At 31.5% G+C, this 27,614-nt stretch overlaps 2 protein-coding genes across 21 annotated transcripts in view; one reads left to right on the top strand and one right to left on the bottom strand.

Annotated features, from left to right (window-relative positions):
• LOC105205507 (E3 UFM1-protein ligase 1 homolog) overlaps positions 1-22,105 on the top strand; it is an 80,912-nt gene extending 58,807 nt beyond the window's left edge. The window contains exons 3-5 of the mRNA XM_039449461.1: positions 17,256-17,402; positions 17,475-18,830; positions 21,088-22,105. Of these exons, the coding sequence (XP_039305395.1) occupies positions 17,256-17,402; positions 17,475-18,830; positions 21,088-21,224 (1,640 nt within the window). The 3' untranslated portion in view covers positions 21,225-22,105. The remainder of the gene's footprint in view (positions 1-17,255; positions 17,403-17,474; positions 18,831-21,087) is intronic.
• The window catches only part of LOC105204306 (transmembrane protein 170A), a 57,400-nt gene that overhangs the window by 17,326 nt on the left and 12,460 nt on the right, over positions 1-27,614 (bottom strand). For 9 of the 20 annotated variants that reach the window (XR_005574826.1, XR_005574828.1, XR_005574829.1 and 6 more), the window contains one exon: positions 26,030-26,109. The gene's annotated coding sequence lies outside the window, so the exon portion shown is untranslated. Of the gene's footprint in view, positions 1-23,582; positions 23,899-26,029; positions 26,110-26,443; positions 26,672-26,748; positions 26,988-27,614 lie in introns of those variants that run through there. The other 11 variants (XR_005574823.1, XR_005574825.1, XR_005574824.1 and 8 more) reach the window with 8 other exon arrangements.

Raw genomic sequence — 27,614 nt, 5'->3', positions numbered from 1 at the left:
AGTACTCAAAATGAGGTGCTAAGATGGACTTGTATACAATATATCTAGTATATGCTGATACGAAGTTACTTATTTTATTTAAAAAGTTAGTCTTTTTCCCTATTTTTTTAAGTATATAATTGCAGTGGTCTTGAAATCTAAATCTCGTCTAGCATTATACCTAAATGTTTCATGGTTGATACCCATTCTTTTTCAATTTCGTCCAAACATTTCACGATAGTATTACCTTTTGAGAAAGAGAGAGATGGGAGGGAGGGAGAGAGAGGGGAAGAGGGAAGAAGGGGGAGAGAGAGAGGGAGAGAGAGTAGGAGAAAAAGAAAGGTAGGGAGGGAGGAGTGTGTGTTTGTGTGTGCGCGCGTATGCGTATGTGTTTTGTGCTTTTATGCGATGGAATAATTCTCATTATCAGACAGTTTATTGCAAGGGTGCTCCGCGTAAGCGTCCGCGTCGGGGAGTTACGCCGCCTCTGTCTACCATGTCTATATGAGCCGTGATTCGCTAACTTTATCCTTTTATAATATAAAAAGTAAGCGTCAGACAAAATTTTTATATAAAAAAAATTGTCTCAGAATTTACCTACGAACACGTCTTTACAGAGACATATGAGATGTTCTGATTTACCCTGAATATTCACTGTCAACTTCTTTATACTTCTCAGTTTTCTGTAACCGTTTGTTCTATCTACATTGCTGTTACTTTGTACATTTACCTCGTATAAATTAATCTATTTCCGTAAAATACTTTTTTTGTGTATGTTAACATTGCTTTTTATTTTATCTAATTTTCATTCAATGTTTTTACGGTAAAGGTCTATAAAAGGGGAGCAGCTTCTGATGATCTTGACTTTGACATATGTTACCAAGGAAAGGGTCTTGTACAACTTTTTCTTATAAATTAATTTGCGCTTTTGTACAGTTTTTGAGATATACTTACAAGGGGAGGGTCAAGTGAGTTACCCTGAGATTTAAATCCCAATTTTTTTAGTTATCCTGGAGACGAAAAAAAAGTTTACGTCTCCCGGCGTTTGATCGAATAGGCTTTAGTTTCGGAATAATAAATTTGTGAAAATTGGCTATACCGCGGCGCACCATATGAGTCTTCTCGGTAAGTGTTTTCCCAACCAGTGTAGTCGGCTCCATGCGTTAGGTGCTTGCTTCACAGTCGTAAGATCCGGGTTCGCTCCCGGATGTGTGCAATATTTTTTTTATTATTTTTTTTAATAAGTGTATTTATTTATTTTGATGATATTGGTATAGTATGCAAATTTCTAAAATAAAAAATTTAATTTAATATTACTTTCTAAACATTAATTTAAATTCAATTTGAAGGATATTTGAATTCAAGTAATAATATTTGAAATAATAAATAAGTAGTAATAATAATATATGTTATTTGAAATAGATAACATATAAAGGCAACGTATCTAAATTTTCAAATTGTTTAAATTTAACACTGGTATTCTTCTTCTACGATTAATTATTTTAAAAACTAGAATTTTAAAATACTGTTAATATTATTTCCAATTAAATTTTAAATTAAACAATTTGAAAATTTAGATACGTTGCTTTTATATGTTATCCATTTCAAATAACTTATATATTATTATTATTATCACCTATTTATTGTTTCAAATATTATTACTTAAATATTATTACTTGAATTCAAATTAAATTTAAATTAATGTTTAGAAAGTGATATTAAATTAAATTTTCTATTTTAGAAATTTGCATACTAGATCAATATCATCAAGATAAATACACTTATTTAAAAAAAATATATTGCACACATCCGGGAGCGAACCCGGATCTTACGATTGTGAAGCAAGCACCTAACGCACGGAGCCGACTGCACTGGTTGGGAAAACAGTTACCGGGAAGGCTCATATGGCGCGCCGCAGTATGGCCAATTTTCACAAATTTATTATTTTGAAACTAAGGCCTATTCGATCAAACGCCGGGAGACGAAAACTTCTTTTTTTGACTCCAGAGTAACTGAAAAAATTGGAATCAAAATCCCAGGGTGACTCACCTGATTCTCCCCTTGTTAGAGAAAAAAAATAGTTTTTCTTAATTATTTCAGAAAATATTCATTTTACAGAAAAATGTATCAAATAAAAAATGAGGCTTACAAAAAATTGTACAATACAAATAAGGTTTTATACATATTTTATATAACTTTAATACTTTAGTTGTTATAGTAGAAAAACTTTTAGAGTAAGTGTATTTTTTTGATAAAATTTCAGAAAAGCTACAGCAGCCAAAAATTAAATGAATGTGCAGTTTTTCTATGTATTTTTGGCTTCTAAAAACGAATTTTTTATTTAAACTTGGCGGTTGGTCATATTTCAATCATCATCGTGAAAATACTAAAAAAACTACACATACACACACACGTGCGCGCCCTATTTAAAAGTATGATTACGCGTATACCGTTACAATTACGAAAATTATGTATAGAAGCTTTGTAGCAGACAATTTTAAGAACTTTATTTTGTGTGGCCATTTAGTACAAACGTTGAAAGTCTATAAAAAGTCTATAAGCCCCTTCTCTGCCCAAACATCTATTTTTCATGCAAAATTACTGAAGATTAAAAAAACTTATTTTAAAAGTTTTATTACTATAACGACTAAAGTATTGAAGTTAGGTAAAATATATAGGGGAGACCGGGGCATTTCGGCAGACGGGGTAATTCGAATAACGGAAATTATTCCTTTATGGATACATATTAAAAATTTACTTTAAATACTGTAAACACGTTTTAATATAACAATGTTGCTAACAAAGTTTTCTTGGCAGCGGCGTCATATTGAAGTCATAGTAGTGAAAAATGTGTTTTGTGACAGTCAAAGTAATTTCTGATAGCCAGCATTTCTTCAAAATTTAAGTAAATAAGATTTTTTTTGAAAACTTTGAATGTATAGTGTCCAATTGAATGTATTTAAAACATTTCGTGTTTATTTTTTGCTGTGTCATGTTTATTTTTGTAGATCATACGTAATATTGTGCACAGTTGACGTCGGGGCTATTTAAAAAACCAAATGTCGATTCGTCGTTCGGACGATTTGTTTTTCATATTTACGTTTTATGTACCAAATACACAATTTAATACTTAACGTATGTAATTACACAAAATATGAATAGTTTCTGACTTGTTTCGAAAACGTTAAAGCATTAAATTTCTTTATTGTGTGTTTGTATTTTTTGTTGTTGTATGTAATATTTCTTTATAACATTATATATCTTTGTCTTAATAACAGAAAGTCTTCACAACAGTTTGTTTATATTTTTTTATTTTAAAACACAAATTTCAGAATATTCTTGGACTATTTTCGAATTACCCCGGGCTTGGGGCTATTCGAAATACTTGGCATTGACATTTTTATATGTACTTCAAAGCAAGTACATTTCCATATTCTATCTATACCATCATTGTGAAGGCAAAGGTTCAATCTTTCAAACTGTCTCGTTTTTTTTTATTTTTTTATTTTTATGAATATAGGACTCAGGAAACGCAAAAGAGAAAAAGGTTTTACGAATAACTCTGGTCTCCCCTATATGACCTTTTTTATAGAGATTATTACGAGCTTCAATTTTTATTTAACACATTTTTTTGTAAAATGAATATTTTCTGAAATAATTAAGAAAAACTGTTTTTTTCTTTCTCTAAGTATATCTCGAAAACTGTACGAGAACTGTCCACCGATTAATTTATAAGGAAAAGTTTTTTAGGATCTTTTCTTTGATAACATATCAAGATCAAGGTCGTCAAAGGCTGTTCCTTTTTTATAAATTTTTACCATTGGAAAAAAAACTGGGTGATGAGGGTATTTTGTTAAACAAAACAAAAATTTTTTACAACTTTAGAGTACTCTTTAAGCCGTACAACTTTTGTTAAAAAAATTTTTTTTGTCTTCTACTTTTAACGATATTTGACCCGAAATACCGTCCCCTCCCCCCCCTCTCCCCAAAGGGATGTTTCACTCCTTAAACATGAGATTTCGTCGATATAAAAAAATACGGGTCTCTTAGATTTTCATGTTTAACAACATATTGTATTTCAAGGAGAATCAAATCGGCGGACACTCGTGACATACTCCTGTTAGAAAAATATTGTACATAATTGTTTTAGTATGATCATTCAAAAAATTTTTTATACAACAACGCGGACCGTAATATATCACATTGGCTACAATTGTACTGCATCACTTTCGACTGCCAATTTTTGTACCTGCGCTACAAGCCTAATTATCAACCTTTGCATGTGAAATGAAGTAATAATTTTACACTGATGATGATCCAAACCAGAAGATCGAAACGTTTGTAATAATAATTGCTTGTTAATTACATTAATTCTCACACGAACATTTTGTGTTGGTATTCATTCATATTTTGATTTACTATTTTTGTTCTGATTTTTGTTAAGTATTTTAAAACATAAATTTTTAAAATATAAATCAATGCCGTGAGAGCCAACACTGTGTAAAATTAATACATAAATTGACAATTATTAGTATAATAGACGTTTTGATCCTCAACTTTGAATCATCTTTAGTATAAGTATGTACAAAGTTAGGGAAGTATTGCTAAATCTTGTCTATTCCAAATGCGATGCCTTAAGTAATTAAACATGTGTAGTGCAGATACAAATGCTTGGTATGTTCAGAGCTGAAAATGATGCCATGAAATTGTGTGAAACATATGAGTTTTTGGTGCGGTATGGTTTGCGTCGTTGAATAAGAAAGGATTTGAATAGTCGTAACAGAAATGAGCGTTATTTAATAACTAAAAGCTGTTAGACAGAATAACAGCAATGTGGAAGGAACGAGATATTTCAGAATACTGAACCCAAGTATTCCTTTTTAGTTTTATTTAGAGAATTTTTCTAACAAATAATCTGAAAAAGTCCAAGAAATATTTTTTTCTGTTTATAATCTTGTTATACTATTTTATATTTAATTTTATACTATCTATTTATTATACTTAATTTCACATTTTCTGTTTGGTTTTTGTTGAACAAAGTTTATGATACAAAACTCAATTTTTTTTGTAAAAAATTCAGATTTAGGTTTGATAAGAAATCTTAACTAAAAGTTAATTTGAAATTAATTAGAAGTTATATTTTAACGATTTACGATTCGAATAAAATTTTGGTAATTTACAAGGAAACGTTTGAAAGTGTTTGTTTCAAATTTAAATGAGCTTTTAAGATGTTGTAAATAAAAATAAGGGACCCATATTTTTTTATACGTGCCCCTTTGCACTTTTAAGGGCTAAAACAGCTCTTTGAAGAAAATCGGTTTTTTTTCTTTCGAAGCGTATATCGTCGAAACTATAAGAGATATAGAAAAATGTTTTAAATGAAAGTTGAATAGCTTGAAGAGAACTTTATAACAACAAAAATTTTTTTTTTAATTTTTTTTATATTTTCCCCACTACTTACCTATTTTTTTCAAAATTTTTATGTTTGTTTATAAGTAAAATAAAGTTTATTTTATTACGAATTCAACGGTATATGATAAAGTTACGACATTCTTATTTTCCAAAAATAATTGCAAATTTCTATATGCATGGTACGCGCACTCGTCCGCGCTTTTATGCGCTACGGAAGTGACTCCCTCCGATTTCGATGTGCTTTTAATATGTTGTATAGGTAAAAATAAAGGATACATATTTTTTTATACGTGCCCTAATGCACTTTTAAGGGTGAAACACCCCTTTGAAGGAAATCGGTTTTTTTCTTTCGAAGCGTATATTGTCGAAACTATAAGAGATAGAGAAAAAAAATCGTACAACGCTCATCACAAACGCAAATTAAAGGTAAAGATCCACGCTTTCGAATGTTGTAAACCGCATTTGCGTGTAATTTTTGTTTTGCGTTGTGGAGCTTTGCAAAGTTTGTAAAATATTTTGAGATTTGACACATCCCCATTTAAATCCGCGTAACTTTGTAAACAATCTGTAAATCGTTTAATAACTTATCAATTTTAAAACTAGAGATTTTAAGCTTTAAAATGTTTTTTTAAAAATTTTTTTACGATCATTTTTGACAAAGTTACATTCTCTTGAATTACGCCTATTTTTTAGTCAGAATAGCTGTTCATATTATTTTGCCTTGTATTGTGACATATTATCAAAAAATTTGACTGATTTGAGTAGTTAAAAAAATCACTATTATTTTATTATTACTATTATTATAAAACTTTTATGTCAACATTCATTGTATTGCTTAATCAACGCCATATAAAACAAATCCGTTTTATTTTCTTAAGTAATCTTGTGCACACGGATGGATGCGCGTATTGTGCGTATAGAGAGGTTTTTAATTATTTTTGGAAAATGGGAATGTTGGAACATAACTTTATCATACATTGCTGAATTCGGAATAAAATGAGCTTTATTGTGCTTCTGAAAAAAAACAAAAATTTAAAAAAAACAAGGTTAGTGGTGGGGAAAAATGTATATAAGAAAAATTTTTTTTAAATTAGTGTTATAGAGTACTTTTGTAGCCATTTAACTTTTATTCAGAACATTTTTCTCTATTTTTTATAATTTCAACGATACACGCTTTGAAAGAAAAAAACCGATTTCCTACAAAGGGGTGTTTTAAAAAGTGCATTAAGGCACGTATAAAAAATTACGTGTCCCTTATTTTTATCTGTACAACATTTTAAGGGCACGTCAACTTCGGAAGGAGACACTTCCGTAGCGCACGAACGCTCAAACGGGTGCGCGAATGATGTGTACAGAGAGGCTTTTAATTATTTTTGGAAAATGGAAATGACGCGTCGTAACTTTATCAAATACTGTTGAATTCATAATAAAATAAGCTTTATTTTGCTTATAAAATAATATAAAAATTTTGAAAAAAATAGATAAGCGGTAGGGAAAAATATAAAAAAAAATTTTTGTTCTTATAAAGTACTCTTTGAGCCATTCAACTTTCATTTAAAACATTTTTTTTATCTTTTATAGTTTCGACAATATACGCTTTGAAAGAAAAAAACCGATTTTCTTCAAAGGGGTGTTTTACCCCCTAAAAGTGCAAAGGAGCACGTATAAAAAAATACGTGTCTCTATTTTTATCCGTACAACAACATATTAAAAGCTCGTTTAAATTTGAGGCGGACACTTCCAAACGTTTCCTTGTTAGTTGTATTCGGGTATGAACGAAAAAATGAAGTTTGATTCGATCTAATTCAGCATAAAAAAATCTTGATTTGCACATATCTAATAAATAATTAATTTTTTTCTATATTATTAGTAAGTGTATGTGAAAATTTTTATCTTTTTTTTCTACCTCTGTAATGTAATTATTTTAAATTGAAATAGTTTTCCGACGTGTTTTTACAAGGTTGGTATTGCACTTTCTAAAACGTCATTTATTATTCAATGATGTACAAAAATAACAGTTAATACAACGAGCGACGAAAAATTCGACGAAAACATGCAACACTGCATTCAATATAACTTTGAGCAAAAGAAGATATTGCTAAAACATGTGATTTTTGCTCTATTCTTGGGGGCAATATTATATCTTTCAATATGTGTAAATATTGGTTTTATCGCTTTAAAAACGTGATTTTGACATGAGTAGTCTGCGTTTTGAAATAAAAACTTGAGGTCGACAATTTGGAAGCACTGTTGAAAATTTGTTCCAAACACAAGTAGAACATTTCGGAGTTATCCAAGCAACAGTTTTAAAGCGACTGCATGGAATGGAAAAAATTCAAAAGCTCGAAAACTGGGTACCGCGTGAGTTGTCGCAAAACACTGTTATTCACCGGTTGAGTATGTGCATTTTATTGTTCTTCAGGCAACATAAAAAAGATTTTTTGTGGAAAATGGTTACTAACAACAAAATGGCTTATGTATAATAATCCTAAACACAGACATTTGCGAGTAGATCTCAGACAGCTTTCTGCATTAGTGGCAAAATTAAATATTCATAATAAATAGTTCTTTTTGTGTATTTGATAGGAAGCAAAAGATGTAATTTATTACGAGCTTTTTCAATTGGTTGAAACACTTAAGCTGACTTAAAACTTAAGCTGAACACTACAGTCATTAATTGAATGATTTGGCTGACAAAATTGAGGAAAAAATGGTCATTTATTGAGCAAGAGAATCGGAAAGTCATTTTACTACACGACAACGCTAAGACATTACTCAACAAACTATCATTAACTTGGATATTCTTCCGCATGCAGCATATTCTCCTGACTTTGCCCTGTCGGATTATTATTTATTCCAGTCGATGCAGCATTTCTTGGCGGAACAGCGCTTTTGAAATGTGACAGAAACACAAAAACGGCTCAATGAATTTAAATTGATATCTTTTTTTTTCACGAAGATATCTGACAATTACTTGAAAAATGCTGAAGGTTATAGAAAATGAGGGAAAACTTTTTTTATTGATTTATAGTCGCTTCATTATATAATTAATAAAAAATTGAAAAAAAAAAGAAAATTTTTACATACACCTAATAAATTATGCTTTCAACAATTTAAACTATTATATTCATTGAATTAATTTGACTTTGTTTTTTTATCTAGATCTATTATTAGTATAATAATTATTTTTACACAATATAAGCATCTTTCTGCTTACGATGCGGCTATGTTGCAAAACTTTGGTCATAAATTGAATAGGATTTATTTCACATAAAATATCATTTGTGCAAAATAATTATTAACTCTAGCTCCCCACGTGGATACGACATTACTCTATGCGATTATTTGCATTGCTGCAACATTTTTAATATTATAATTTGAAAAGTAAGATTAAGGCTCCTATCTACTCGCCGCAGCCAAATTGAAGTCAACGTCATAAGCGAAAAATAACACATAAAAATTTTTGACATAGCATTTGTAAATAAAGAGAATTTGTATAAATCAATATTGAAATCGCTTTAAAATACTTGTAAAAATGGACCTTGACTATCCTTTTTCTGTTTATTAGTCAGTAAATAGTCGTAAAAAGCACTTAAAGTAAAACTTATTTAGATAGGAAAATACACGGATAGCTATTGAAAGGAGTGAAAAATATGCTTTTATGTATAAAATTTAAAGAAACTTTACTTGTAATCTATTTTTACGAATTTGGTAAATATGAGACAAGTTACATTTTGACAACGAAACACATAATAACGAAATGACATGCACAACAAAATTTTATCGTCGATCTGTCATGTTCCACGCCTATTAGTTCTAATTTTGTCCGCGACAATCGTCGCTGCCGCCAACGCGAATTCTGAACTGAGGCGCCAGGAGCTTTAATGTTAAAAAATAAATCTTTAAATATCCATAAGCCTGCAAACACATTTTTTTTTTTTCATTATTCTCAATGTGAGAATGCACGAAAATTTAAAAAGGATACCTGATACCCTTGTATGAGTAAATTTTCAACGTTATGGATTTTCTTTTATTTTTTATTAAATATGTGTTTACTGGGTTCCAAGTATAAAAATAAGTACATGAAATTATAGAATTAAAAAAATTATTTTAATAAAATTATATACGCATTATTACGCATTATAATATACTTTCGTCTTTTGCATACTAACCCACGCAAACTACGAAACAATACTATGAAATTTCCGGAATTCTTCTCGAAATTTGTGCTTATTAATTATATATTACTCAATAAATTTGTAGGATGATATATAGACAGCGCGACTATTGACAAATCAATATGATTTTGAGGAAGTACAAACCTTCAAACAATACGTGTCAAAATTTTATGACAATTTGACGTTTATTTCACAACTTACAGTGGTTTTAGTGACGCTACTTTTGTAATTTTCAAAACAATGGAAAAATCTGAATTTTGTGTGTTGATAAAGCATTGTTTTTAATGGGAAAAAATACTGTTCAAGCAAAGCAATGGTTTGACAAGTGTTATTTGGATTACTCTACTCCATCGAGACAAATGATAGAGAAGTGGTTTGCTAATTTTAAACGCGGCTGTACAAACACCGATAATGCTGAACGCTCTGGTCGCCCAAATTCAGCAAAGTAGCGTCACTAAAATCACTGTAAGTTGTGAACTAAACTCAAATTGTCATGAAATTTTGACACGTAACGTTTGAAGGTTTAATTTCCTAAAAAATCATATGGATTTATCAATAGTGGCACCGTCTATATGTCATCCTACAAACTTATTAAATGATGTGTTATATACAATAATAATATTTATTCCTTATATCCTTTTATCTGTCATTTTATATTATTCAAATAATGAAATTCTATTCATTAGTATAAAATGATAATTTGCCAATTTTTCAAAAATGTTGATTTTTGATACATTAAATAATTAAACTTTTCGAAACGATTAATATGGACAAATGAGTTTGGACAAAAGATTAACTCTACTGATTTTTTTGCTTTAAATTAAAATATAAAATTTTGAGATTTTTTTATTAAAAGTACTCATTTTTTGTAAATTTTTGCAACTCAATTTTTTCAAAAAATTGTAATTACTCTAAAATCAAATATTTTTTTATTCGGGTTTTATTTATCGTCTTTATCAGACTGATGTATCGATTTTATATATTATAAAATAAAAAATATGTTTTCTATTTAGATGGGGAGGAAGATAACCAAAAAAATTTTTTTTTTTTTAATTTGTGTCCACGGGACACGCGTATTTAACCTAACCGAAACGGTTATTGCGGTTATACAACGCGAAGGCGGTGGTACTGAGTGTCTCAATTCTTAAGCTCCCAATTCTATATTACTCTTTTCACTTTTTTGATATAATCATAGATGATTCTAAATTTCTTCCAATCTTCTCTTCTCAAAATATCATATATGCTCTCCACTTTCTCTAGTCGCTTCCTCCACAGTTGTTCACCTAACCTCGCTCTTTGATCATCGAATCTATGACAGCGCCACACGAGATGGTTGATATCCTCCGTCTCATATTCACACTCGCATCTCTCACTCTCCACGTAATTCTTCCTAGCCAGCGACGCATTCAAATTATAATGGTTAGAGCTTAGTCTATTAATGAGCGTCACATTTTCATGTTCCAGTCTCTGAACCATGGATATTTCTTGTTACCATTATAAAAATTTTCAAAATAAAAAGCTCCTTTATATCTGGACTCATTAACTATTTTATTTTGAGTGTTTCTCCATGCATCTTCCTTGTAGATACTAGTAAAATCTCCAATAGGGACGTCCATACTATCATCCGCGGGTTCCTCAGCGCCCATTTTTGCGAAGTGATCTGCAATATCGTTTCTAGTAAAGCCGACATGAGCCGGTATCTACGTGTATACAATTTTTTTTTTTAAACATTTTTAAATCGCGTATGTTGTCTTATAATCTCTAAAATATACTTATTACGATACACACTAATATTATTTCTATTTATTGCTTGTAATACTGATAGACTATCAGAAAAAATTACTTAGTTGTCAAAAGATTCAATCTTGTCTAATGCGATTTTCTATGCGGTCGAAATTACCACAGTTTCTGCTGTGAAAATCGAACATTCTTTAGGAAGACTAAAATAGAAGCCATCCTCATGGTCTTCTGTGATTACACTTGCACTTGTTGATATTGATTGATCTGATTTTGAGCCATCAGTATACATGATAAGCGTTCTATTATCTAATCTATATTTTTTTTACTTCGTTAATTAATTTTAAATTCTCTTTTAAATAACCCTTAATTTGATTAAAAACGCATTTCTTATTCTTATGATTAGGACCTTTAATCCTTCTATCAATGTCATAGCCTATGTCTATGATATTAGTAATCGTCTTGAATTCGAGATTCCATATTTCAAAAGTTTTTTCCTTGCTTCCTAATTTATTACCATATCGACGAACGCACTCCCACGCTTCGCACAATACGCTTTTATCGAATGTCGGGTTTCTATATTTAGCTATCATTTCTTTAATATATAATTTATCCTATTTCTAACTGCATTCTCACCATATTTGTAAGTCTTAGTACAAAATTTTTTTACCAGAAGATTTTTTAGCGCTCTATCTCTCAATAAAATCACCTTAGATTCTGCAACAATCACATTATTAGGGGTACTGTTTCTGTAACCCAGGGCTGTACGGATTCCAAGGAATTGGGCTCTTTCCAAATTAAGTTGTAACGATTTAATACTCGGACTGTATATAAACAGTCCATAATCTAAAACAGATCTTACCATGCTCTTATATAACATCAAAGCAGTGTTAACTTCTACACCCCTGGCAATGCTACTGAGATATTTCATGATGTTATTGGCCTTATTGACTCTTGCTCTAATGTCTGAAACATGTTTATCGAATTTTAATTTGTTATTGAGCCAAATTCCCAGGAATCTCGCCTCGATCGTTGAACACATTACATTGTTTAACCTTAATACATAAATTATAATCACAATAACCAGATTTTGAAAACTCAACAAGTTTCATTTTGTGAGGCGCAAGATCTAAATTCAAAATTGCCAAATTTCTCGCAACAGTGTGAACCGCCCTTTCAAGATTATTTTTGTTTTCGAATCTGTTTCTACCCTGTACATAGATTGCAACATTATCCGCGAACTGTATAATCCGAACCGAGTCGTCCGTTCCCTGGTAATTTTATTAGTATACAATGCGTACAGTATAGGACTGAGAACCGCTCCTTGTGGTAGTCCCCTGAAAACCCTCCTATGTTCTACAGTTTGATTGTTAACAATAAATGTAGTGTCTCTAGGTTGTAACCAATTACAGATAAAATTATATATTTCTGAGGGACATCCCTCCTCTCTCAACTTCTTAGTCATGATATTAAAATTGACATCATAGGCAGATGTTACATCCAAAAAAGCTACCGAAGTATATTCACCATCAAGACTAACACTCGTAATATCAGCAATCATCTTAGTTAAATTTTCCATACATGATTTGCCTCTTCTGAAGCCGATTTGCATAGGATCAAGTTTGTTATTTCTTTCTAGCCACCATATGAGTCTTTCGTTGATTAGCCTCTCCATCAACTTACATATACATGAGGATAATGCAATTGGCCTGACCTCCTTACCGATCTTATCGATAAAGATGACCTGATATTTACTCCAATCTGATGGAACACATTTTTCTGTCTATATTATGTTGTAAATATTCAACAATAGTTGTTTTTTGTTCGGAGGTAAATGTCTCAACATCATATACTACTAATCAACACTATCTTATCCAGGCGAAGAAACCTTCTTAATCATATTCATGGCTTGAAAGAGTTCATCTAAGGAAAATATGCCGTTTATCTCATTTGTAATGTCTTTATCTATTATATTTTTATCGGATCTTATTTCCTCAACCCATGGAGGTGCCAAATCCATAATAGTGCTTCTAATTTCTACTTCTCTGTCCTTATGCTGCCACGTGTTCTAGTTAATTTTGCTTTGAACATTTTTAAAGGTTCTCATAGTCTTCCAGACATATGATAGATTTGTAAATCTGTTAATACTATTACAGAATTTTAGGAAATTATCCTTTTTCTTTTTATTCATGACTTTTCTAGCGATAGCTCGAAAGTCCTTTTTTATATTCAATAAAATCTTCAAGTCTCTTCGATCGTCTTCATATTTTGAATTTGTCAATTCTATCATCTCTGACTTTGTCACAGTCCCTATCCCACCATCTCACTTCTTGTCTGTTATTCCTTTTATTGCTTCTGATTCTGATATCGACAACTTTTACCGGATTTTTTCTTGAAGCCATCAGCGCAACTTTCCTAATAAGATTCGTAAACCAAAGATATAATTTCTGAATGTTTTTACCTTCTTTTAAGACGTTAATGTTTTCTTGAGATTTCTCTATTTCCTCCTTTATTTTTTCTTCATATAATATCATAATATCCAGCTAGTATTTTGATTGGTGATACAGCCAGTATTTTGGTTGGTTGATTTCTTGTATGGTAGGAAACTTACCTCCACATAGATGACCATTGGATAGTGATCCGATCCCCAAGCATCCAATAACTGTTGGTAGCTCAATTTATCAGCCAGCTTCCGACTCGCAAAAATCAAATCCAGATTCGATGAGACCTGACCTTGATATCCTATTCTTGTCTTAGTGTCGTCATTAACAATAATATAGTCTTTTTGGAACATGGCTAAGTACAGTCTTTCCCTTTTTGTCTGTTTTTTCGCAATTCCAAACATTATTATGAACGTTAAAATCACCAACTATGATAGAGTCATCATCCCCTCTTTTAAATCTAAGCAAATCGTATTGATTCGTAATCATATGGTTTTCTATAAACTGCTATGAGGTTATAGTTCCTTGTAATACCCTGTACTTTAATCCCAATTGCTTCAATATTATTAGAATTAATGACCCATTCCTCAATGACTTTGAATTCAACACCATTTTTAATCAATATTGCAACACCTCCATTATTATTTACATTACTACTTTTATATGTTTTGAAACTTGAAACATACAATGGTTTGTTACAGCTAAGTTTAGTTTCCACAATCACAACAATATCATATTTTAGTACATTTTTGGAAAACTCAGCTTTTTTACTATTTATACCCCCCGCATTCCATATAAGTATCGTCGCCATTTCTATTCGTTTCAAACCGACTCTCTCCCCCTCCCCCCCTCTCTCTCTCTCTCTCTCTCTCTCTCTCTCTCTCTCGCCCAGTATCCTCTTCTAGCTTCCGTACTTGCACGTTTTGCTCTTTCTAATTCTTTTTGAAATCTTTTCCAATCTTGTTTCCTTTTATTCAAATTCTGTCGTTGACTCTCTGTTTGTATATATGATTCCTCGTATTCATTTCCTGCAACCGGAGCATTGGTACTGTGCTTCTTTAAAAGTTCTAGAATGTCCTTTTGGAACTCACGAGATACTACACATTTATCCCTAACTAATTGAAGTGACCAATCAAAACTGGGAGACCAGTCATTTACTGTCTCATTTTTTCCATTACTTGTTTCGTTTATATAATCAACTCTAGATTTCTTTTCATTCGTCTGACGTAAAGCTATCCCTCTTTTCTCCTTCGTTATTTCTGTTGTATTACAGTTAAATTGTTTGTAATAGTTCACTTAGTCTTGTCTTCGTCTGTTACCTTCTTTTTTATCTCTTACTCTTCTAATATTACTGCGGATTTCCTCGGGACTTAATACTTCTCTGTTTTCTCTATTTCTCATATTACTATGTTCTTTTCGTACATAATCACTTTTCCTTGATTCAGTCACCGTCTCCTTAACTTTACTATCCCGTGCGATACTAGACCAAGCTCTCAAGTAGGTTTGTTCGTTTATAGGTTTTTCAAATAATTTTATTTCCGTTTCTCTATCTTTATTGTTCTGATTAATATTAGGCCATCTAGAAGGATTTGTATATCTATCATATATCCCTGGTTTTTGTGCTGTACAACTATCAATGACCAACCTAATTGCTTCCTGAAACAAAATATTGTTATACGCCATTATGATCTTTATTTCTTTATTTTTGGGCATGATGGGGCAACTTTTTTTTGTGGGTCTATGGTCTCCTCCACAATTACAACATACCAATGGTTTATGACATTCCCCATGTAAGTTGTCGCCACATATTATGCTTTTAGTTTTATTTCTACATTGATCTTTAACATGACCGAATTTAAAACAATTATAACATTGTATAACTGGTGCCACATATGGCCTAATTCTTAAACCTATATGTAAATTGTCACAAATCATAATTCTATCTTTTAATGTATTACCCCTCATTGTGACAAGGAAGTTATTTGTATATTGCCATAGGTACTTCTTACTTTCCTGGTCCCAGATCCTCCTCATTTTTTCTATTTTAAAGATGTCTTTATCCACTATGTTATTCCACAATTCTGGGATATCGTAGGGCCAGTCAGTAATTACCCCCCTGCTAAACGAAAAGGAGAAATCCACAAATCCTAGCAGCTATTTATTAGTTAGTTTATCAAGCTTATCTAAATATGAATTTGCCTCAAATGCATTTTTAAAAGTTAGAACTGCTATATCATACCTTATCATATTAATATTAATCGGGTGTACTTGGTTCTGATTACACCATAAAAATATCTTTACGCTATTTTTACCTTTGCTTGTATTACAATGTTTACGTATAATTCTACATTTAGTTTTACATTCTCCCTTAACAGTCTTATCAATTCTGCTATTTGTTACTTTAACTAGATTATCATATTCAGTCTTATTTATATCTTTCATTGGTTTTAATTCTCCCTCGATTACAACGTATTTTTCCCGGCTGTTATTTGAACTTTCCATCTCAGTGAGATCTGAATTCGTATTCTGTACCGATGATTTACCAGTATTCATATTATTATTATCTAACCTACCTTTTGTTTTTTCAAGGCCGGCCGAACCTTCGCATTCCGCGCGCATGTTTACCTCTCGCAGTTCTTCGCTCGCTTTACCCCTTAACTTACCAGAATTTTCCGTTTCCTCTGTCGGTATATCTACAGTCTCGTTATTTTTTAATCATTTAGTTTAATCTACTTCTAAGACCATCTCTATCATTTTCATCACTGTCTTTCTTGCATCCTTATCTTCCTCAATGTCTAATATTATATTCTCTTCCTCTGTCCATTCGGCACCGCTCGCACTGGGTTCTTTATTCAATGATCCCTTTAACTTCCTTCCTTTTCCTCCAATCTCCTTACCATCTTCTATTATATACAGCGTATATCTGCTCCCCCCACGGCCGGGGGAACACCTGCCATAGTGCACTCTACCTCTCTATGCAAATTTTTTTTTTTTTTAACCACTCAGATCGCTACCTTTTACCGCCTTTTCACACCCGCAATTCACCGTTAATTATTCTAAGGTTAAGTTACGAGAAGAGCTCTAGCGACACGCCCGTTCGATATCACGGTCCGAACGAAACTCTAACCAAAAATATGGGGAGCTAGGGTTAGAAACGTTTATAAATCTCTATTTAGAAAATGATAAACGTTTTTAAGATTATAATTCTTAATATTTACCATTATAAAAATAATGTAATTTAAGCGCAGATTTCTTCAATAAGTAATTAAAAAACAATAGTATTCTTAAAAATATTCTCTTCATATAATATTTAATATTATATTAAAATTAATATTTAATTTGGAATTGTTTAATAAATGCTGAATCAATTTTGTTATAATCTACTAATTAATTTTTATTCAATAACATACCAGTCGTAAATCTGAAAATTTGTAAGTCGAGATAATCCTAAGTAGAAGGATAACTATATTCAATTTCTCTATTTATCTTATTATATTGTACAATGTAGCAATTCTGGACAGTTTACAAGAAGTAAAACAGGTGCCAGGAATCATAACTGGGAAACAGACTGGAAATGGCATTTATATACCTACTATATATTCCAAAAGTCAAAACGAGTGGGTTGAAAATTTTTACAAGCAGAACGGATACTTGGGTAAAGTATGCGAATTACAGAAATTCCTTGAAAATTCATAAATTTGTAATTTAATCTATTCTTATTTTGCAGAATATGACACTCTTACAAGACTTGGAATATTGGACCCATCAAACTTTATAAAACGTCATTTTCCGAACGAAAACATAGTTTTCCTAAAGTCAGTGGCTGTAGGAACAGTGATAATAGATCAAGTTGACGCCAATATCGAAGAAGTAGTTGCGACCGGATCTTTTGTTGATCTGTACCCCCTTTTACCATCTGTATTCAGCGATGAAGATGCAGAACTTCTTCTCAAATTAGCTACAAAAAAGACAAGAGCCAATGTGCATATATTCGCAAAGACAGTTGTAGTCTCCGAGGCGTTTTTACAGATTTTAACTAAATCCCTTGAAGCGGTAACGGAGCAGAAAACTCGAGACATGGTACTTAGCGGAAAGTGGATTCAATCTATCACTGAAAATAAATTGAAATTCAAATCTGTAGATTCCATTATCGAAAATAAAGTGAATAAAAAGGAAGAACGAAGAAAAAAAGCGAATGTTGGTAAAGCGGGCGGCGGTAGTCAGGGCAGAGAAACTAAAACAAAATCTACAAAAAAGAAATACCTTCAGGGAAAGATACAAGAAAATGACTCTGACGAAAACGAATCGAGGCAGGCGACCGGAAAAGGTGAGTTTACCTTGATATCTGTGGATGAAATAAAGGCGGAAATTATGAAGAATGAGAACGTATCCGTTATCGACGAATTGGCGGATCAATTAGCATATTATTTTCAACCGAAATTGAATAAGTTCGCATTATCATTGGCGGAGCAATTGGCGCAGTCCAATAGAACCACAAATCTGAGTGAAATTGGCGAACGATTGAACGTTTTAATAACGAACATTCGAATGTTTGACAAAGGTATTAAACATCTAGACAAAGCGAATCAATCCTCGCTGATTAAATACCTGCTGAAGTCTCTAGGTCTCGATTTTGTAACGAGTATATTTAAATTGGCCGCTCAACAGAATATGCTGCAAGTATCAGAAAATCTCACGATGGAAGCGAGGCAAAGACTACTACTTGAATTACCCGCGGACGTTAAAGAGCCGTTAAATGCTGTCCACAAGACGATGGTAGGAGATTCGGTAGAGGATTTTTTGAACTGCGTCGACGGAGCAATGGCGGCCTGTTGTCTGGTCTTAAAGAAGCATGATAAGAAGAAAGAACGATCACAAGTGCATGCTCACAGAGAGGCTTTATTGGATGAGCTAAATGCTACGCAAGACCCCGCGTTGATGCTGCACCTAGTTACAAGTGTGCTTTTTACCGCTGTCACGCAGAATGCCTTGCATATGTCCGGTAGACATGTAACAACCGTTCTTGCGTTTCTTCAACAGCAGCTGGAACCCAATACAGTGTCGACTCTTTCCAAATACCACGGTAATAATTTTTATAAATTCTCCGAAAATGCTTTTTTTATAATGAAATGTAATTAAAGTTTTTGAATAATTGGTCGAGAACTCCGTGTTGATGGCGGCGACATAGCATTACGGAAAAAAAAAATAGAACTAATAGACGTGAAACGCGACATGTTTATGAAAAAAATTTTGTCTTGCATGTCATTTCGTTATTATGTGTTTCATTGTGAAAATGTGACTTAAATCGTATTTACCAAATGAAAATGGATTGCAAGTAAAATTATCTTTAAATTTTATATGTAAAAGCATATTTTTTACCCTCTTTAACAACTGTCTATGCTTTCCTGCCTAAATAATGCTTTACTTCATGTGCTTTCTATGATTATTTACTGACTGTTAGGCAGAAAAAGGATAGTCAAGGTCCATTTTTATAAATGTTTTAAAGCAATCTCATTTTATTTATAAATGACAAGCAAGAAACTTTTACGTATGATTTCTTGCTTATGGCCACGATTTCAATATGGCCGCGGCGACATATTAAGGAGCCATAAAAAGTTTTTCTACAAAGATAAATCCAAAAAGTTAAATTTTCAGAGAACAAAAAACTTCTCAGCTTTAAATCATTTATCGTATAATATTTAGAAAACTAAGCATTTTTTAAATAAATATTTTAAAAGAAACTAAAATCCTTTTATATTTCTCTGTATAAATATGCTAATTTTTATGACTTTATAAAATGAAATTTTAGATTAAGTTTTGGAGTGAGTCCCAGTTGCGCACAGACCCGATTGGACACCACCAATCACGTAATCTAACCTAACCTAGCCAAACCAACGAAAATATTCTAGGCATCGGCCGCTATGATTGGTGGTGTCCCATCGGGTCTGTGCGCAACTGAGACGCTCCCAAGTTTTGGCGGTTATGTGAGATTGTCCCCTCAAGAGGTATTCTAAAGACTCTAATTTAAATATTTCAATAACTCCATATTATAATATATCATTTGAAAGAGTATAAAAAAAGAAAATTTTTTGTACAAAACGGAGGTCGATACGTTGATTCATTCGAAAATTATTGAGGGTCAAAGTTTGAAAAAGGCCAATTTTTAAAAATCGTTGCTCTTTCCTCTCCTCCCATTCAAAAAAACTTAAAATATTTTAACCCGTTGTGGTTACGCCTCCAAAAAATAACATAATGGTTACACTGGGTCCAGTTGACCCGACGCAAAAAAACAGTTGCCATTTGCGTTCTTTTTGATGAATCGACTCAAATCCTTCACGAAAATGAAGTTTAAGACTTCTTCTTCGTAATCAAATCGTTTATGTATCCTTTATTAAATTTTTTAATATTGAAACGACACGAGGAAAAACAATTTTGAAAAATGCTATTTTGTACTAAAAAATTCCTGAAAATTCTAATTTTTGAGTAAAATCAAAGTTATTACCGGGGTTTTACTCCAGAAGTAGTATACTTTTAAGGAAAAAATAGTATTATATCAAGCTTTTCAAAAAGTATATTTATTTTGAAGATTGAAGTTGGTAATTGTAATGAAAATCACGAAATGACATAAATCAATGTTGAAGGAGTAAAATAATGTGAAGAAATTTTTTTTTGTGTCAAAAACATATATATATATATATATATAACTATATATGGCCTTGGATCATCTAGACCCAGTGTAACCACAACGGGTTAAGAAAGTTGAAGCATAAAAATTTTCCTAACATAAAAATTTAACACCACACTAACAAATAAGAGTTAAAATATGTAAATAAGACGTAGATGAAGAAATATATAAACACTCAATACTGCGGTAAAACTAACGGTAAATCCCAATTTGTGGGACCGCTACAATTTTTCAATCGTCCTATGTTATACGTTCTTAGCAAATGATACGGGACCATTGTAATATTTGGTGATGATAAATGGCATACGAAGGTACTATAAGTTTAGAGGGCTTATTAATTGTGATTATCAAGGAAGTTATTGCCAAGTAAAATTTTATGAGCAGTCTGTAAAACCGACATTACAGTTTAAAAAGCATAGTATTTTAAGAATCCAAAAGAAAAATAAACCTCTGTACTTATTTAGTGGAAATTTTATATTTTCTACTTGTACATATTTACATTGTTTTTTGTATAATTCGGAACAAAATTGTTCACGAGATGCCGTTACTAATAGAGGATGATTTGGTGCCATAATATAAATTTGAATAATAAAATAAATTTGATCTTTGTAGGAAACACTTAAATTAGTTGAACAAATGTTGTGCTTCTTTTCAGATTTAGTACTCAATTTACTAAGCGCTCCTGATGAAAGTATAAAACTGGAAGCATCTAAGGCCTTGGAAGAAGGATTAGTGGACATAAAAAATATTGCGAACAATTTTAAGCAACATGTGAAAATGGACAAATCTTGAGAGGAATTATAAAAATGGCTGCATAATATGATATAATATAATTTAGACCCATTTTACGCAAACTTTATATAATATTATATATAATTATATATAAACATTATATAATATTATATTATACACACACACACGCACACACACACACACACACACACACACACACAGGGTGTATCTTAAAAAGCGCCCACTAATTATATAGTGTTATTCCTTGCTAAAAATCTTGAGAAAAGTCTTGAACCACGCTTAATAAAGCAGTAATTATTGAGTAAAGCTAATCCAATCAGCACCATCCTTTAGATAGACATACGTTGATAAACCGCGCGCCTGATAATATACGTGACCGCTCGCCGCTATGTTGCTAGTTATTTCTGCAACTTCGCACTGCCAATACCGTACAATATTCTTACGCGTCGTAATGATGCGAAAAATTTTATTTTACATTAAAAATTATACTTTTTCCGTTAAAAGCATCTTCTTACGGAAAATTTCGACAAGGAATAGTACTCTCATCAAAACATATAAAATTGTACGTAATGTTCACATAAAATACTATAACTTTTTTTGTTTACAAATTATTTCAAAATTGTTCTTTATAAAATCGAAACTCTGTGCGTCTTTTTATATGGAATAGACATTATCTTTTGCTCGTTCTTTCTTATTTAAATTATATTTATAATGGGAACAGGTGTTCCTATATAAGTGGCCATCCTCTTTTGCTTTTAGATACACCCTCTACAGTACATTGTAAAAAATATCGAATATATGTTAACAATTTCAAAAAATTTATTTATGTTTTATTGATATGTAAGGTGAGGCGTGTAACTTGAGACATCCAAATGTTTTGAGAAATGGCATCCTACAATAAACTTGTTTTCAGAATCAAATTTGTTTGCTTTGAAGGGGACAGTATGATGAGTTATCAGTTACGGTAGTAGCGCCATCTACGATAACGATGGCGCTACTATTGTACAAGATCGAGAAAATTTTGTAGATTTTGTTATGTACAATAGTAACGCTATCGTAGATGGCGCTACTATCGATAAAAATCGATATCAACTTCATTTTTTAAATGAAAATTCCATTTGTTATAGCATATTATATAATAGCTAAAGTCGAAACGTTTTTGAAACACTCAAATATTTTTTCTTTATACTTTTTCAGTTATAAAACTTGAAAGTACATACCATTGGCATTAACATTACTTGAGTGAACAAAAAATCATCATGGTATCAAAATAATGTCATAATGGTTAAAAATGATTATTAAAAATCGATTATTGAGTCATCACGATTCATTTTTATATCATTTTGATTTTATTGTGACATGATATTCTACTTTGGATACCACGTGGAGATTTATAACTCGAAAAATACTTAATAAAAACATACTTTATCGTAAGTAAGAATAATAGTAATATTGCCTTGGAAGATTCAAAATCAAATAATAAGATAATTAAAACATACAAACCACGCAAGGTTAGGTTGTAATGCGATTTATATATTTACTTAATATATTGACTATATTATTATTGTTATAAATTTTAGTTAACTCTGCGTCACTTTTTTTCTAGTTAATTTAATTTTGTGAAATTTGATATTTAGGAGTTTTCAAGGTCGATTTACGAATTCGATATCAAAAGTGCATGTCGAACGGACATTTTCTCAAAATTAATTAAATTCGCTTGAAATTTTGAAAATTACATTTTTTATATTGGTTTGCAATATTACATCTAGCATTTTAAATTTTGTATTTTTGACATCGGATTCGTAATCAGACCGTCTGAATAACAAGCCAGATAACAAAATGCGCGCATAGTGAGTTTACGGGGCGCGCATGCCGTGCAGATTATCCGCACGGCGTGAACTCACGGCATCCGACAGATGCATCATCATATGAAACTCATATTGGTCGCACGCGTGCGGTACTCATGCGTGCGAGCGATATGAGCCTCAAATGCGTTCTCCAAATGAGACTCATATTACTCGCATGCATACATGCGGCACTTAAAAATTCTAATCATTGCCAATTTTTTTCACGTACTTTTAATGCATTATATATCAATGTTTTTATTCATTTTTTTTATTTACAATTAAAAATTGATATTATTATATACAATCTTTAATAAATTAGCATTAAAAGTATTAAAAGCATAAAAAGTATTTGAAAAAAATGCGCAATGATTGGAAGTTCATATAGTATTTTGTAAATTTGTTAATATATGAAAGAGTCTTGTTTGATCACGTTACGATTGATCACTGCATCCATTCACAGCAACCGATGTCTAGAATTTTTTTACTGTTCAAGCATTGCAGTGAGTGGCTGGTGGTCATTTGCAACGCAGTTAAAAGAAAAATCAAGATGTACACAATCAATACTTTAATATTATTTTCAAGTGAATTTTACTTTAATAAAATTCTAGTTCAAAATTTGGTTATAAGGATATTTGAAGTTAAAAATACATACATTTTTGTAGAATTAAGCCTATAATAATTAGAGATTGTATATTCTAAAATTGTAATTGTAAATGTAAGTAAATGATAGTTTTTTCAATTAACAACATCTGCAAATATCTAATACATTTTATATATGTTCATAAAATGAACCGTCCATACACTTCTTACTAGTCGTTAAACCAGAAATTCTAATTTTCCAATGTTTGGCAATATTCGACAATTTCCTAAAAACAAAAAAAGAATAATGTATTAAAATTAAAACATTTACAAATTATGAAAACCGAGTTTTGATAATTTTACAAATATTCTACAAGTATCATTTCATCATTATAGTCAACGTTGCAAATACACTGTACTACGAAATTAAATTCTATCTTCCCCGTCAGCCAAACGTAAACGAATAGATCATTCGGAGAGTCTGCTATCAATTTCTGTTGCTAGAAAGGCAACAGATTTCACACAGACTCTGCAATATCTGCAGTGTCAACAAACTGCTGTCAGAAATAGGACAGAAACTGTTGGCATTTAATTCCAGCAGAAATCGAGCAAATAGTGTTGACAGTGCTGTTGTCAGATTGGTGGTAACCAACGGACAGGATCGACGCGACAGACTGGCAGCACAACGCGAACACGCCGTGCTGCCAGCACCTAATGTCAGATAGGCGACAGAATTAGAGCAAGACCTGTACAATACAATCTGACGGCAGATTGTTAGCACAAATTGAGCACCCCGTGCTAACAGGATCTGACGTCACGCTGGCAGCAGAAATCAAGCAAACTGAGCTATTTTGCATATTTTTAAAATGTAACGTCATTCTTCATAAATTTATTAAGGGCCTATTCAAAAAATGCATAATTGCATGCATAAATAACATATCCGTAAAGAAAGTGATTGATCCATTTTCTTATGCATTTGCTTAATTATTGCACCAATCAATTTCTTTATGTATATATTCTGTCTGTTTCTGTTTGCATTCTATACGCTGCAATTTCTATTTACACCTGTCCGCGATTACGTACAGGAATCCGTATCTATCCGCATGTATTGTGTTCAGATTTCTATCTGTATCTGCCCACATATATAAATAATTAAAACCCATTTCTGGCCATGTTCTGACTAACAAAAATAGTCAAAAAAATTGGAATTGGAAATAGGATCAAAGCATAAAAAAATATTGACGTAAAAAAAACTTTGCAGAACTCAATTTTGCAATCAATTGGTATAAATAATTAAAAATTTACTTTAAAAGAGAACTGATTGCGCCAATCGATTCTACAAGAAAAATTATTAAAGAAACATTGCAAAAATAAATTTTGCAACTAATTTGTTTATAACAATTAAGAAAGCATTATGCATGCTTTTTGATTCATTTTTTCCCGTAAAATTGGTTGGAGTAATCAGTTTTCCTCTACAATCAATTTTTAGTAATTTGTTTATAACAGTTGCACAATTGATTTTTGAAAGCGTACTTTTTACGCCAATGTTTTTTTTATGCTCTAGTACTATTTGTTTTTTTGACTATATTACTTTGGGCAGAAACAGGTTTTAATTATTTATATAATTTATACAGTTTATATAGTTTATTTTTAAAAATATTTAAAGCTAAATAACTAAGGGGCTACTGAGAATGTTCGCGCGATACTCAACACGATAAATTTCTTCCTGTTAAATCAATTTCAAATATAACTTTTTATTAACGATATCACAAGTGTATAATTAGCTCAGTGTTAGCGTATCAGGTTATTGTCCCGAAATCTTAGGTTCGAATCCTGCCGGCTCTCAATGCGTTTTCAAAAATTGTAACATAATACGTAATCGTAATTAGTAAGATAGAATATATGCAAATTAGATTAACTCATAATAAAAATAAGAATAAAATCTGCAAGAAAACTGAAAAAAAAAATTTTTTTATAATAGAAATTTTTGAATAAAAATGCTTGATTTCTGCTGCCAGCGTGACAGCAGATCTTGTCAGTACAAGGTGCTCGATTTATGCTAGCAATTTGCCGTCAGATTGTGTTGCGCATGTTATGTTCGAATTCTGCCACCTATCTGGCGTCATGTGCTGGCAGCATAGCGTGCTTGCCTGGTGCTATCATTTCACTTACATAGAATATCAACAAAAAAGCAGAATTTGAGATCAGTTAAGTTCAGTCTGCCAACACGTCTTGATCGAATCTGCTGCCAGCCTGCCGACACAGTACTAACATTTTGTTGACATTTTATACTTGAATAATATGAATAATAAGTCAATATAAAATTTAAAAAAAATTAAGAAATTGAAATTGTTTTATCGGTTTTATACAATTGTTTTTGTAATATTATAGAAAATATAAATACTTTTAATTATTTACCTTTATACTCTACGACCTTCTTAGTAGCTGTTAAACTAGAAATTCTAAATTTCCAATGTTTGGCAATATTCGACCATTTCCTAGAAACAAAGAAAAGAATAATATATAAAAATTAAAACATTTACAAAGTATGAAAATCGAGTTTGATAATTCTACAAGTATTCTACACTTTATTATAAATCGTTATAGAAAATTAATTTTGCCCTTACAAAAATTTAATGAAGTTTATTATTAATAATAATAATAATTATTATTATTATTATCATAATAAGTAAAAATTTCGTAATAATAAAAAATTAGTACTTATAAACTATTTTGAGAAAAAACGTTTAACAATTATTGAAATAGAAATGCAAATTAAAAAAATTAGGTTATGTAAAATATATTATACTTATATCAATAAATATACTACACATAAAAGCAAATTCAAGACCCAGACTTTAATTAATTATCTGAGGTTTTTTTTATCCACGAAGATCCGATATTATGCAAAATACTTCAATTCAATGTAAAATTATTACATATAAGAACACGACACTTGCAAAGTATTACACCACTACTACTGGACCATGACGACTACACTCAACCACGGGAGCATGGTGGAAGTATTACATTAGGTGCATCCAGATGCGCAACCGCTCACTGAAAGTGCAAGTAGCAATTAAAGATCATTGGCTGGATCCAAAGGTAAGAATCAATCGTCTTTAATTGCTACTTACGCTCTCAGTGAGCGATCGCGTATCTGGATATTCTGGATGTACCCATTGTTATCCCCCTTCCACCATGGCACTCAACTGACTCAACCACAGAACATATATAAAGAGAAGCGAAAGCCCCGTGTTAAATGAAGGAATCAAAGTTGATCGCCGCGCTCTAAGTGGCTGGGCATAGTACTAACTAGTGCTCTATATGCTATTCCAGAGCTCGGCAAGAAATGCACATTTCGCCCGATTTTCAGTTGACTCCGCCTAGCGCTCGTCCCTTACCTCGACGTCCCGCGCGCAGCCAACGAGCCGCGCGAGGCTCAGGAGCGTGTTACCTCGCGACTCGCGACCGTATCGTGTCACCGGTCACCGGACCTCGAATACATATTTTTAATAGAGTTGAGCAAAAATTCACTACCTGTGAATTAGTCAATGATAATAAAAATTCACGTTCACGACCTGTGAACAAATATGAAAATTCACTGTGAATAGTGTGAATGAGACTTTTGGCTTTCCGCACTGTCGGGTAGTCACCAAATTAAAAAATTATACATTAAAATGCGCAATTAAAGATTATTTGCAATGCAAAGTACAAATTAGAATCTAAGATTTATTAAATAAAAGTTTTAGTTTACGTTTTTTATAATATATAATATATATAATATATATAATATATATAATATATATAATATATATAATATATATAATATATATTATAAAAAACGTAAACTAAAACTTTTATTTAATAAATCTTAGATTCTAATTTGTACTTTGCATTGCAAATAATCTTTAATTGCGCATTTTAATGTATAACTTTTTAATTTGGTGACTATCCGACAGTGCGGAAAGCCAAAAGTCTCATTCACACTATTCACAGTGAA

Source organism: Solenopsis invicta, chromosome 5 (genome assembly GCF_016802725.1).
Source record: "Solenopsis invicta isolate M01_SB chromosome 5, UNIL_Sinv_3.0, whole genome shotgun sequence".
In the NCBI taxonomy this organism is placed as follows: Eukaryota; Metazoa; Arthropoda; class Insecta; order Hymenoptera; family Formicidae; genus Solenopsis; species Solenopsis invicta.
The sequence above is the reverse complement of the archived record's forward strand: the minus strand, read 5'-3'. Positions and strand labels throughout refer to the sequence as shown.